Genomic DNA, 13,617 nt, shown 5'->3' with positions numbered 1-13,617 from the left:
TGCGCGTTAGAACAGGGGAAACGCAGTGGATCCTGAGCGGGTGGGCGCCTCGAGGTTGTAACCTGGACCCCGGTGTGTGGCGGATTTGTTCCTCGGCACGGCTACTCATGAGTCGCAATGCAGGACGAATGGGGAGCATCTGATGAAAGGTAGACAGGCTTTATCAATCAGCAAAGTTTGGAGATTGACTGGGGAGATAAGGACGTATGTTTAAGTGAGGACTTTCGACGTGAACTATCCCTAGGTAGAAATGCGATGAAAGGCGCTAATCAGCCACGTATTTCCAGTATTACACCATACGTTCACTCTGATCCAAGGCATATGAGGCGAGAAAAGGTCTGCTGTCGCGTTGGCTATGCATTTGAGCAAAATCCATAGGATATCCAAGAACGGTCGGTCATCATTAGATTATGTCCTGGTAAAGAAAAATGTATCTATACATAACGGAAATGGGATCATCCACCATCTTGACCATTATTATGTCGCTACCTTTGGCTGTGCATCCTCAGCGGTGAGCTTCGATCCACTGAGCCGACTCGTTTCCAACTCCAGGTCGAGCTTCGAGTCTTCAAAGTCTAGTCCTTGTATATTCAAGCCACTTTCTTGTGGATCTCTTTCCTCGGAAGAGCTGGGTGTCTCTGCCATTTCTGAAATGTTTTCCGTTCCCTTTAAGGCTGGCGGCCGCTCCTTTCTCGCGCGTGCCTTGGCCAGGGTGATTGTGGTTTGCCGATTCGTTGTTTCAAAACTGGAGAGATCGTGCTCGATTGTCGCTTTCATTATCTCGCCCATCCACTTCCTGCCTTCGTTGATATTATCTACCTGGAAATAGTACACGGTTGGCTTTGTGAATTGAACAGCTCTTGAGGCTCCGGCTTTGGGCGGTACAAGTTTGAAGTAGAATGGAGCACTTCCACTGGGAGTGCGTGGCGTGTTAGGCAAGATCTTTTCCGGAGAGCTCCCCCCTCCAACCGAGGGAGAAAGAGCAGCCCCAGTCAAAGTTGCATGGATTGTGATGATAGGGTCGGAATTGGCCACAAGAACTTTGTGCCCCGAGATATCAATTATACCCTGTTCTTCCGTGTCAGTCTCGGAATAATAATAGGACAAACGCCGGCCACGAAGTATAAACAAGCGAGGTTTCCAGCTTGCCATCAGTCCGGCTGACTTCTTCTTCATCCAGCCATGGTGGTCACAATGCTGGCGCGCTTCTGCTGGCGACAAGTGCAACAGGCCACGTTTGTAGGCACTTGTTTGCTGTTTTGTTTTAGGCTTCGTCCTGACAGCCATTTTGGTGTGGAGAAGAGGCCCGGTTGCTGCTAATTGTTCACCTGTGCTTTTAGACAAAGTGTCTGTACTGTCAACTTCGAAACTTTTCGACGCGATCGAGGGCGTCTGTGAACCAGCCGTGGATGCAGTAGGTGATTCTCTTAGCGGCTCCGAGGTAATGTTCAATCCGACTGCAGCTTCCTTCTCATTTCCTGTCACAGCTTCAGAGGCAGCCCTCAAACCTAAAAGTTTTCTAGCTTTTTGCGAAGCCGTCCACGGCACGGTGGTTGATATTGCTGGGGATGGAACACTGCTGTTGACTCTGGGAGATGACAGAGACGACAGGTTATCATCTTCTAAATTGGTAACAGTAGGTGATGGAGCGATAGGGGACTTTGCCAGATTGAGACTTCGGGCACTAGCCGAGCGGAACCGACCTTTGTAAGTCCTACTGTGGTATGCTTTGGCGGCTGGAGACAGAGCAGTACTGTTACGGTCTCTGATTGAGTCGACACTGCTCAGGCGAGAATGTCGCTTTGTCGCGACCGACTTGCTCGGTTCATCAAGCAGACTTGTTTGCCGAGAGTGAGATGGACTGCCAACAGAATCTCGCTTTCTAAGGAGGTTTCGAACTTTTCGGTTATCAACCTCATTACCACTGAAATATCCACGATCGAGGTCAACATCAGCGCGGTCGCCATCGCATGGAAGATCGGTGGCGAGGTCCAAGCTTTCTCGTTTGGTACCAGTGTTTAGTCTAAGCGATGGTGTACTGGTCCCAGTATTTGCAGTCGTGGCATTGCTCATGGACCAATCACGATCAAAGGAAGTATTTTTCCTATGCGAGGACAAAGTGGTGGATGTAGTTGAGTGTGGATCATGATGGGCGGTTTTGACGACTTCAATGGAGGAATGACGTCGAGAGTGGGATAGTTCCCGGATTGAAGCAGCCGAGGGCCTGATTGGACTTTCTGCAGCCATGGATGCTCGCCATGGGGATGGAGGAGTCTCAGCACCCAGATTTGTGCGTGCGAAAGAGCTTGGAGACATGGGAGGGTCTCCAGATAGATGTGCATAGGATGCTGGTGGGCGAATTGACAGGCCAGGCTCCTCCATCAAGCTAGGAATTCTGGGGAGAATGGTATTGCCGGACAAGGCTCTAGAATGCATGCGAGTGACATCTTCAGTGGAAGTGTTGTGCTTGAGGCTGCCTTTCCTTGAGTCCTGAGAGCTACGAACCTCAGCCTGGAATTCACGGATTTTGTGCCATGTCTTCAGTCGTCTACCCATAAGGCCAAAATCATACTCTTTCATGTTGAGGAAGGATTGGTCCATCTCCAATAAGACGTCGCCAGTGATTTCCTGTTCTTGGAAGATATCACAGTGTTTGGAATCGACCCCAAGAGATCTCAAATGGTCAGCTGTCTCTTTGGGATCCCACTTTTTGACCTGGGCCTCAGTCAACGGAGGATTCTCCTCGCTGTCTGTCTCCGGGCCTGTAACAAAGGAGTAGGATGTCGGGTCGAGGTGGCTGCTATAGTCACTTTCAGAATCCTCCGTGATAGGACGAGGAGGGGCAAGGCTCTGGCGTGGAGTACTTAGGTCGGTGATGTGCTCGTCTATGACGCTGAGTGTTTCGTTCATGACAGGGGAGTCTTCCCCGCCGGAGGACCCAGAAAGAGCTTGTCCAATACTTCTAGAGACTCCGGGAAAATAAGCGGTAGGCGCGGGGGGGATAGAAGACCTGGTCGCGGTGGTTGGATTTGCCATTTGACTGTAAACAGGTGGAGAAGATTCAGTGACAATCGGAGAAGGAGCAGATGTCTCGATCTTCGGGGGGTCATTTTGTTTGACAGCGGTTGTGCTCCGAGAGAGAAACGGAGTGAATTGGGCGGGGAGTTTCGCAGTATAGACTTGCACATACGTTAGCCTGAGTGAAAATTGTGTGGTGATATGGTGAAACCGTACCTCCGGGAAACAACCCGGTTATGCCCAGACCCAAGTGTCGTCCCAAGTACCAGCCATCACCAAAGCCATTGTCCAGCTCAACCAACTCAATATGATCAGTCTTGCGAAGGGTCAATTCATCCGGGCTTCTGGCGTCGAAGTCATCTAAAATATTCTTAGCATGGAAGACGAGTGAAGGGCTGAGGGGCGCATGTGCGTACGAATGACAACAAGAACGTCGCCAGGCGACAGCGGAGCGCCCTGACGGTGAGGAAGTTGAAGGGTCATGTTGTGGAGTTGTCAAGATGGAAGATCGGTTAAAGCAGAGAAAGAGAGAGCGACACCATGTAGAATGTCAGATGTCTGCATGTTAAGAGGAAGATGAGAGAGATCGAGCGGAGGGGAAGGTGGGTAGCACAGTGAGGTAAGGATATGGCGAGGGTGAGGACGAAGGCGACGTCGAGCCTGTGGTGGTTGAGGTCGAGGTTGCGCGAACCGTTCTGGGGCCTGCAGGCGTCATTTAGAGCATGAGGGCGGGACAGGACAGGGCTGTGGCACGCGTGAGCAGGTACAGGCTGAACAGATTATGGACAGAAACCTGACAGGAGACACCAGCCATCAAGTAGGATTGACAAGAAGAAGAATAATGAACATATTGCTAGACCAACATGGATCTACCAACAGTTGAGGGATGCTGGTAAAGACGTTGAAGCGGCTTGAACCCAAAAAGCCCGTGCTGCACCACGCTCGATCCAGTTTAGTGGTATTTTTGACTTGGCACTGGCGCTAGCGAGGCTATTAGTGGCTAATAATCAAGCACGGCCAATAAGGCAGTGACGCACGTGATGTCTCTCTAGTGCACTTTCGCTTTCTCCACATCTCCAATCCATGTGCGTGCGAGCCTTGTTAGCACGAGGCTGACTCTTGTAATGGTCAACCAACTTTGTCACGCAGTTGACATTGCCTTTGACAACTGCCCACACTCTCGACGACGACATGGGACATGATATATACTTCCACAAGGACACAATGCAATTGAATTGTATGTTTGCGAAACCCTGCTCCGCGCCATTCTTCTCATGCAAACATAAGATGTTCATGTGCCCACCACCACATAACTTCTATTGATACTAACTCACCATGCCGCCGCCGACTACCAACTCCTTGAACGCAGACCTCACCATCTCGACTACGACTTCAAACCTATTCCTTGGCACTCCCCAGCGGTCATGGATGCCGTCGTCCGATGCTCAATTACAGCTTCGCCTACAAGTGCCCCATCCACCATCGAACAAACAAAACATCCAGAAAGATCGATTGGGGCTACTGCTATAGTCACACTGCCGTCAACCCCGCCCGCTAAGGCTATCGATATGTCATACTCCACAATGCCGGTACAAAAGCCTCTAGTCCAGGCACCACTTCAGCATGCATCTATCGTGGAACCTCCACTAGATCCTCAGCCTGCAGCTAGCCCAACGATTTTGCCGATTCTCTCTCAGCCGCCCGATGCCCAAGTCATACACGAGAATTCCATTCACGCTTCTACCATCGAGCAATTTACCCCGGTTTCAACTGTACCACAGACTTCATCGCATCTCCCAACCATAGACTTCCGTTCAGTCTCTCATGGTGAGCTGTGCAGGAAACGCTTAAGCGCTATTCATGATGCTGAAGTTCGACGAAAAAGGCGTCGAACCGCCGATTCAACGCTCTCAAATAGAGTCCCGGTGCAGCTGCCAACCCCTCACAACTCCCCAGTCCCAAAGACTGTAAACCCTCTACTTGGGCTTTTTGATTCTGACTTGAAAGCCCTCCAACTGATGGGGATCAGAACAGCCGACTTACCTGTCTATGACAACCAGAGGCTCGCTATGCTCCGCGAGGCCTGTATAGCCCATGACGTTTTCTACATCATGACCCATGCTATATTCTGTGCTTGGAGCTCGAACAGGCCGGAGGTGCTGAGGAACATGGCGTTGGACGATAGCCAAATAGGCGGTCTCGCTATGCTAGAACCCATCCTCGGACCTCAACGTCATCTTACCAAAGAAGTCGCGAACCTATTTCTCCGATTTCCAGATATCTCCTCCATATTGACCACGGCACAATCGTCCATCCAGCTCCAGAAAGTCAGGTCCTTTTTGACCATTTTTGCCACCCGATTCACTCAAGTGCGAGCCACTGCTTCGACGCGATGCTATCCACCTTGTCCTCAAGAGCTCGAAAATTGGCTTCATCTGCCATCACCAATTCTACAAAAAGGACTTTATATGTCAATCATTCGGAACCAGTTCCCAGACCAAAATTACTTGAGATACGCCGTGGACCTGTTTGAACAGGAATTGATCTCCCCTACTTCATACAGATCGGAACAACATATGTCTGAGATCTGGAGTTCCCGTTTTTCTCAACGATACGGATCTCACACCCAAGCAACAGCTGTTCAGCCTCAGCTGCATCCACATGCTTTCAGGCGACAATTTCAGATGGCATCGCCATACATTCGTCCTGTGGGTCCTTCTCAACGCAGTATGCCCTCAGCACAGAACCCTCATCTAGCTGCTTCGCATCCAACTAGGAACGGGGTTTATCTTCCGTTTATGAACCAGCCTCCGACCCTGAATTATTGGGTGGTTCCATCCTCAGTTCCTAGTAATCATCCTATTCAATCGTCTTTCTTTACAGCCGCTCTCCCTTCTCATGTGATTCCTGAACAGTCAGTTCCGGCGTTCAATGTACAATCCACTGTATACACAAATTCTGTACACGGTAACCCGCCGGGGCACGTTCGACAGCCACCCGTCTCCCAGCCTTTGTCCAACCCCAGCCAGCAGCTGGCTCCGGCCCATCCTCAACCACAAATTCAGCCTGGACCTGAAACAGACCGATTTTTTCCTACTGATCACAGGCATGTATTGCCAACCCTCGCTCAGCCAGCTCCAAGTCGGACCGCAATTCATCAGGTTGAGACGCATATTCCTGATTTCCTCCTAGAATCTGATTCTGTCAACAGGAAACCGCTGCGGTATTATCGTTACATCGAGCAGATCATCATCTTGCCTCGGTTCTTTGATATCAACTCCGGGTTGTTCACGTGGAACCTTGAACTTGCTCCTGCGCTAATAGCAAACAAAGTCCGCAAGATTGCTACCGATACGGTATTTGGGCTCACAGAGCTACAGGTTTCGGATGGGTCGACTCAGTTCCGATTGAAGTGTATAAAACGAAAAATATCGGAACGATCTGCGAGGTGGTCCGATGAAGAGGCTGTATCTGCTCCTACAACGTGGCCTATGTGTTTGTCGATTTCCGTCAATGGAGATTTTGGAGTTGACTTTCGACGTAAGGCTCATCATGGACTTGACCTCAGTACAGATGTCACGGATCTTTTACATGATGGGCCAAATGAGATTAAGGTTTGCGTTACCTTCACCCCTCAAGAGGAGAGTGTTGTGTATGGTATGTGTCTTGAGATAATTCGCATTACGAGCCATCAGACGGTAGCGTCAATGCCGCAGACCATCCCGTCACAGCAGATCAAGACTTCGATTATGAGTGCCTTGTCACGAAAAGACAGTCAGGAGGACGACGATGATCTACTCATTGCGGACCAGCTTATGAGTATTGACCTAGTAGATCCGTTCATGTCGACCCTGTGGGTGACACCCGTCCGCGGGAGGTCATGTCAACACCGAGAATGTTTCGATCTGGAAGCATTCCTCTCAAGCCGCACAGGCCGTGTGAAAGGTTGCTCAATGACAAATCCTGACCAATGGAAATGCCCCATATGTAGGAAAGATGCACGACCTCAAAATCTCATCATCGATGGATTCCTCCTCGATGTACGAGAACAGCTGGAGGCCCAAGGGCTGCTAGACACAAAGGCAATCTTGATTAAGGAGGACGGAATTTGGCAGGCCAAATCTGACGCGCCACCTCTCACCCGTTCAAACCGCAGCGGTAATGCAACCACAGGGAAGCAAGACACAGAGGCAATTCCGAGCCCAGCAAAGTTGGACAGTGTGTCCTCGATCCCTCAGCAGAACATCGTCATTGTGCTCGATGATGCCTAAGCCTGAATTGCTTTGTCCTCAGGCATGGACTATTTCCAAACCCCTGAGAAGAATTACATTAACTTTACGAATAACGACATTTCGCAGTCGTCCCTGTCTTTGATTGATTTTCTTTTTTAAAGCGATGTTGATACCCACTGCTAGCTTATTGCGGAAGGAGCCGGATTCTGCTTCATTTCAAAATGAGCGTCTAAGCGGCACACCAGCAAAATTTCAAGTGTGATTCGGCAAAGCCGAGGAAGACAGTTGTAAGCATTCGTATACTTTTTGCTGTTTATACGTCAGGACGACCACGAGATGGTCACATTGCAAGACCTTGGGGAACCTGAACAGAGCTGAGCAGGCAAGGTAGACTAGGTACATACCTAGTACATACGTGGGTACCGTGAGTAGGAAGGGAGCTTGAATTGCTACATACCTTGTTAGCTCTGCCCACAATCGCTAGTTATAACATCGCACATTACTCGCCGAGGCCATTAGTAGGCATCTGGAGTCCCTCAAAGCCCAATTGATGCCATTGACTCAGTATTCCTCTCAATTCCAGCGGATGTCACCACAGCTCTAAGACGAACGTTATCCCGCCGGGGTCGAGCAAACTTGCCAGTTTGCCTGGCGACACCGAATGTCTGGGAGAGGGTCTAAACAGAAGAGTTCACAGCAACCATCATCGCCCCAACAAGGCTAGGGGCAACGCGCCTATTCCGCATCCTAATCGGCTAATACGCGATTGACGCGAGCTAGGTCGTATACTCCGTAGTACTCCGTACTGCGTCCTCGTTAGCGTAGCGAGCAGTGGATAAGCCAGTCGACCCAGTCACAGACTCTTATCCTCTTTAAGATCATCATACCTCGTACTCCGTCCATCCTCTCAGCTTACAGTACTTTCCACCTTCTTACCTCGAAGTGCGCTGCTTCAACACATAGAGAAACAGCACCGCCATTGTTGTTGCCACTACACTGGCTTCAACGTCAACTGTCACACCGCGCAAGGGGACAACAACCACCCCTCCTTCGACTTGCCGCTCTCCAACTCATTCTCTTCGAGACCCTCCAGCTACCATTCATTCCACACCCGACCCTCACCCAGTCGCCTTGATCAAAATAGCTTAGGACTAGGGAATCTCGGTAAGCGGGCATCGGCGATTGAACAAAGTCAACGTGATCCGATTGTTCTGCATGCGAGAAGAGGCGCATCCGGCCTTCCATACCGCCATCTCAATTCCTTCGCCCCCAGGGAGTGTGGACTTTTGGCGATAGCCGAAGACATGCTAAGTATCGGATCGAGCTTACGGTGACCGGCACGGCACATAGATGCGCTGCCCAGCTTCATCGCAGTCCTAGGATATCATACGCCAGGCCATGGTCTCGAATAGCCAAATCATGGACAATCAACGTCAACAGTATATTCCAGGCCCGCCGCCCCCTCCAAATCAGAATCCACTGGGTCATCTACCCCCTCCGCCGCCGCGACCCTATCCACAAACCAATCTACCTCCTCCTCCCCCAGGCCCGCACCCCAATCATGCCTTGCCTTTAGGAACTGTGTTTGGTCTGCCTGGAACAGGATGGCAGCAGCCCTGGGGACGATCGGGCATGGCCCAGAGTATACCACCTCCTCCGCCAATGACACCAATGAGCCATCACCCAGGCCAGAATCAGCACCTAGCATACGGTATGCGACAACCTTCCCACCTTAATATCCCCCCTCCACCTCCTCAAAACGACAAACCTATCCTCTCTGCCACTTTTATTCCTACCGGCGACTCGTTCGGTCCCGGTGTTGGAATTCCCCCGCTCGACGACTACTCAACTTATTCCCGATACGATGCGCATTTGACTTCCGAGCCCTCCGTTTCCCAAATGGAAACAAAATACAGCGACGGTACTGCGTCGCATAGCTATTCATATCCCAATCCTGCCCAGCCGAATCCTGAGATTTCCAATAGAGAATCCAGAGCCGCTTCGACCTCTTCGCACAGACCCTCTTTTAATTTGCCCTTGCGAGACGTCAAGGAACCAATATCGCCAGGACCTCCGACGGCAACCCTTCAAAACCCACACCCCAGTGGCGATCACGGCAGACAAAGAGCGCACAGTGCCGCAGTGACGGTCAGTAACTCGACTGAGCTGGCTTCTCAATGGCCACGAGATCGTGTCCTTATTTGGCTTGCTGCAAATGGCTTCTCCAACGATTGGCAAGAGACTTTCAAGGTGCTCAATTTGCAAGGCTCAGAGTTCTTAGATCTAGGGCGTGGCCCAAATGGTCGAGGTAACCTCAGCATGATGCATCAGACCATCTATCCCCAACTCGCAAAGGTTTGCTCCGGCAGTAAGACAGGATGGGATCAAGCAAGAGAACGCGAGGAGGGAAAGAGACTGCGAAAACTGGTATCTCGATTGGTCGAACACGGGGGTGAAGGCCCTTCTAGTGCTGGCCTGGGACATCGTCGCCGCGAATCTGGTATTCCAAGTGCTTCTACCGATGGGAATCTCGAAAATTCACCCCATTTACCGCGAGCTGAGTTCGGTAGCAATCCGGGTACAGCGGGTCCAGAAGGCAGCCCCGGAAAACAAATGCCACCACAGTTCCCTCCAGGCATTGGCCCTCGCAATTCTCAGGGCCGAAGCAGTACGATGCCAGTCTTTAGTAAACACAGCAGTACCTCTAGCACACCAAGCGAAAGTAAACCACCAGACAACATCCACGGCGGCAACCGTGCAGACTTCACTCGGGGTGTATTGACTGGAATGAACAATCGCGGCCGTCACAGTCCTAATCTCTCTGGCGATATGGCTACTGGTTTACTACCAAAAGGGATCGAGGCGTCGCCAAACGCGAGTCCAGGCCTCGGAAATGCTGTTCCTGCCTCGGTATCTAGCTTCGCTCAAACTTACCGCCCTGAACACTCGAAGAGCAATAGCACTGATTCCATGAACAAAGCTGTCGGCCACCCTCGATCCAATCCCAATACCCAGGTGCTACAGGACGCGCCAAGGAATATCCTACCGTCCGATGCGTTGCCAACCGGTCGATTTTATGCTGATAGACGTGATGCCCAAGAGATGATCAGACCATCTCCTCTTGATGCCCATCGCACATGGAGCAGTGAACATGGTCCAGGCCCTGGTGGCAAAGATCAGAGCAAGGGCTTCCTTAGTAAATTTATTAGGAAGAAGCACGAGAATGCACCACCTCACAGTGATGATCATGGCCTCGAATCGCCCACTAGCCCAGGATTGCGGCAAATGTTCTCTCGACCTGGAGCTAACGGCAGCGATTCTGCACTCATGCCGCGGCCGTCATCGGCGACGGCACTTCCAGAGGACGAAAAAGCCCTGTATCCCACACGGCGAGCACCAGCGGTTTCCAGAAGGTATGTTTTTGTCACACCTGACCATTGGAACTTCCGCCTTGTCGACGTCACCGACGTCGAAAGTGCTATCGCTTTGCGCAGCCTCATCTGTATTGAGCTGGGGATTGCCGATGCTGAATATGCCCAGATATATGTCACGGAGCCTGGTCAAACTGAACATGAGAACGCCTTGTCGGACAGCCTTCTTGTTGCGGTCCGAGGCCGCACAGATAATTCAGGTAGCTTAAAGCTTTATGTTCAGAGCTCGTCATTGTCTGCTGGGCCCGGAGCTGCAGGTCAATCTACTGGACTCGGAGTATCATTCGCGCAAAGAGGCCAAGGATCCACTAGCATGGTCAAATCCAACTCGTCCGGTGGGGCCAACCTAGATCAAAATCCAATGGATCCGGAGCTACAGAAACGTGCCGATGAATACCACAGACAAAATGAAGCAAAATCAAAAGCTTATTGGGAGTCTCGAAGGGCACAAAAGGAACAAGGTAATGGCACATACAACGGCACTGCTATTAGAGGTAATACAGTCATCGATTTCGATAGTCCGAGGATGTCTCCGTTTGAGGATAAGAAGGTTGACAGTCTCGTTCCTGTAAGACGCCCTCCAACCGCACCAGCCGAGTCGACTACCTTGACCAAAGTCAATTCTCTCCGAGCAAGGGGATCCGGTACGAGATCGTCATTAGACGCGCTTAAGCGCATCTCTGATCCCATTGCCGAGGAGGATGTAACCCGTGGAAAGAAGAAGTCCGCGAACGCCACTCCCTATGCAGCGGGAGGCATTGGCGCTGCTCTAGCCAATGTTGGGAAAATGGCCGGTGCGCCCGGTGCTGTTGGCAGCCAAAGCAGACAACAGCATGACAGAAGTCACGGAATGCGAACAGATGATTATGACTCAAGAGGCAATAATACCGGATTTAGTCTTCCCTCGTACGAGAATCGTTCTCGCAATCCCGCAGGAAACACTGTACTGTTCGATACTTCACCACATATCAGTCCGACGAGCGATACGTTGCCTCGTCCAGGCCTCGTGTCGAGAAAGTCATTTGGACCAAATTTTGACGTTGAGGACAACAATGTCACATTCGCTCGTTCACCACATCCGCCAAAAGATGATGACTCAGATGATGACTCCGACGATGGACTCTTCGCCATTCCCATATCCAATAAGTCACTTTCAAAGACTGAGTCTCAGAATATTAGCAGTAAAGACCAACGACCGGCTTTGACGGTGGATACGGATCAAAATGCAGGCAAGAGCGTTCGTTTCAAGTCACCAGGATCTTCTAGCGGTGTCTCCTTGGGCCAGAATAATGGCGAAGAGAGCGCAACTGCCAGTGGTGATGGATACGATCGTAGTATGTCTGATGGAAGTTTCAGCGGTTCGGCCCAGTCACCGGATGATCGTATGAATCGACGAGACTCTTTCATTAGTGATATCTGGGCAAATCGACCTGCAGTGGAGAATGTCGTGCATCATCTTGACGAATTTTTCCCTGGCGTTGATCTCGACAAGCCATACCTGGAAGAGAAGGGTGAGAACAATGGTTCCCCCATGAAATCCTCTGACCATGACCCTCTCGACAGCCTTCAACAGAGGGCTAGGCAGGTAACATTTGGAACGGCTGGTCTGGATCTAGAATTCAAGAGGAAGAACGACTCTGATACCCTTGGTTCTGATGAATCGACCTTGAAAGCAAACAACCGTGATAAGATTGCAAGCGTAGCTCAAAGACAAGTGAGCAGAGCGTCTGGTGGCATCACTCGTATGAAGTCCATTCGCGAGGTTGCACAGAAACGAAATGATGTGAGGAGAGCTCCATCAATTGCGCAAAGAGCCGAGCAAGCCAACTCGAGCAATATTCCACAACGCCGTAAGAGCACGAAAATGTTTGGCGCCAATATCGTTCAGATCAAGCCAAAATCCGGGAATAGGCTGTCCACTCTTGATCCAATTCCTCAGGAAGACGTTCCATCCGATGAGACACACAAGAGGCAAGCCACTTTCAAAATTATCCGAGGTCAACTCATCGGCAAGGGCACGTATGGCCGCGTCTATCTCGGGATGAACGCGACTACCGGTGAGTTCTTGGCCGTCAAACAGGTTGAGGTCAATCAGAAGGTTGCAGCTCATGATAAAGATCGAATCAAAGAAATGGTTGCGGCTCTGGATATTGAGATCGACACTATGAAAGATCTAGAGCACCCAAATATCGTGCAATATCTTGGTTGCGAACGAAAAGAGTTCTCCATCAGCATCTACCTTGAATACATTCCTGGCGGTTCGATCGGCAGTTGTCTGCGCAAGCATGGGAAATTTGAAGAATCAGTAGTTCGTTCGTTGGCACGGCAGACGTTAGAGGGATTGGCCTATCTACATCAGGAAGGCATCCTCCACCGTGATTTGAAGGCTGATAACATTTTGCTCGATCTTGATGGTAGTTGCAAGATCTCCGATTTTGGCATATCAAAGAAGTCAGACAATATCTATGGCAATGACGTGACCAATAGCATGCAAGGATCTGTCTTCTGGATGGCGCCAGAAGTCGTGCGATCACAAGGCCAAGGTTACAGTGCCAAAGTTGATATCTGGTCACTTGGTTGCGTGGTCTTAGAAATGTTTGCTGGGAAACGACCGTGGAGTCGCGAAGAGGCAATTGGAGCCATCTTCAAGTTGGGCAGCCTAGGCCAGGCTCCCCCAATTCCTGAAGATGTTCAATCGACGGCAACTATGGACGGGCTTAACTTTATGTACGATTGTTTTCAAGTGTGAGTTATCATGAGCGACATCCTTGAAATTTTCAAGTACTAACGCATGCCACAGCAATCCTACCGACCGACCTACCGCGGATACGCTCCTTCGACATTCAACTTTCTGTGTCCCAAATCCCTATTTCAATTTCTACGATACAACCTTGGCGGCAAAACTCCGTAACGTGGAAAGTACTGCTCTTGGTTGA

General features: G+C 50.6%; 3 protein-coding genes across 3 annotated transcripts; 2 read left to right on the top strand and 1 right to left on the bottom strand.

Annotated features, from left to right (window-relative positions):
• Nucleotides 1-477: 477 nt before the first annotated feature.
• Nucleotides 478-3,501, bottom strand: A1O9_00263 (uncharacterized protein; the record flags this gene model as incomplete). Its single annotated transcript, XM_013409427.1, has 3 exons — nt 478-3,179; nt 3,235-3,378; nt 3,435-3,501. The coding sequence occupies 3 exons, from the start codon at nt 3,499-3,501 to the stop codon at nt 478-480; spliced, it is 2,913 nt and encodes a 970-aa protein (XP_013264881.1).
• A 2,246-nt stretch (nt 3,502-5,747) lies between these two features.
• On the top strand, nt 5,748-7,289 carry A1O9_00262 (uncharacterized protein; the record flags this gene model as incomplete). Its single annotated transcript, XM_013409426.1, has 1 exon — nt 5,748-7,289. One exon carries the CDS (start codon nt 5,748-5,750, stop codon nt 7,287-7,289), a length of 1,542 nt encoding a protein of 513 aa, XP_013264880.1.
• A 1,359-nt stretch (nt 7,290-8,648) lies between these two features.
• On the top strand, nt 8,649-13,617 carry A1O9_00261 (STE/STE11/BCK1 protein kinase; the record flags this gene model as incomplete). Its single annotated transcript, XM_013409425.1, has 2 exons — nt 8,649-13,426; nt 13,482-13,617. The coding sequence occupies 2 exons, from the start codon at nt 8,649-8,651 to the stop codon at nt 13,615-13,617; spliced, it is 4,914 nt and encodes a 1,637-aa protein (XP_013264879.1).

The sequence above is a fragment of the Exophiala aquamarina genome (genome assembly GCF_000709125.1).
Source record: "Exophiala aquamarina CBS 119918 chromosome Unknown aczIA-supercont1.1, whole genome shotgun sequence".
Classification (NCBI taxonomy): Eukaryota; Fungi; Ascomycota; class Eurotiomycetes; order Chaetothyriales; family Herpotrichiellaceae; genus Exophiala; species Exophiala aquamarina.
The sequence above is the reverse complement of the archived record's forward strand: the minus strand, read 5'-3'. Positions and strand labels throughout refer to the sequence as shown.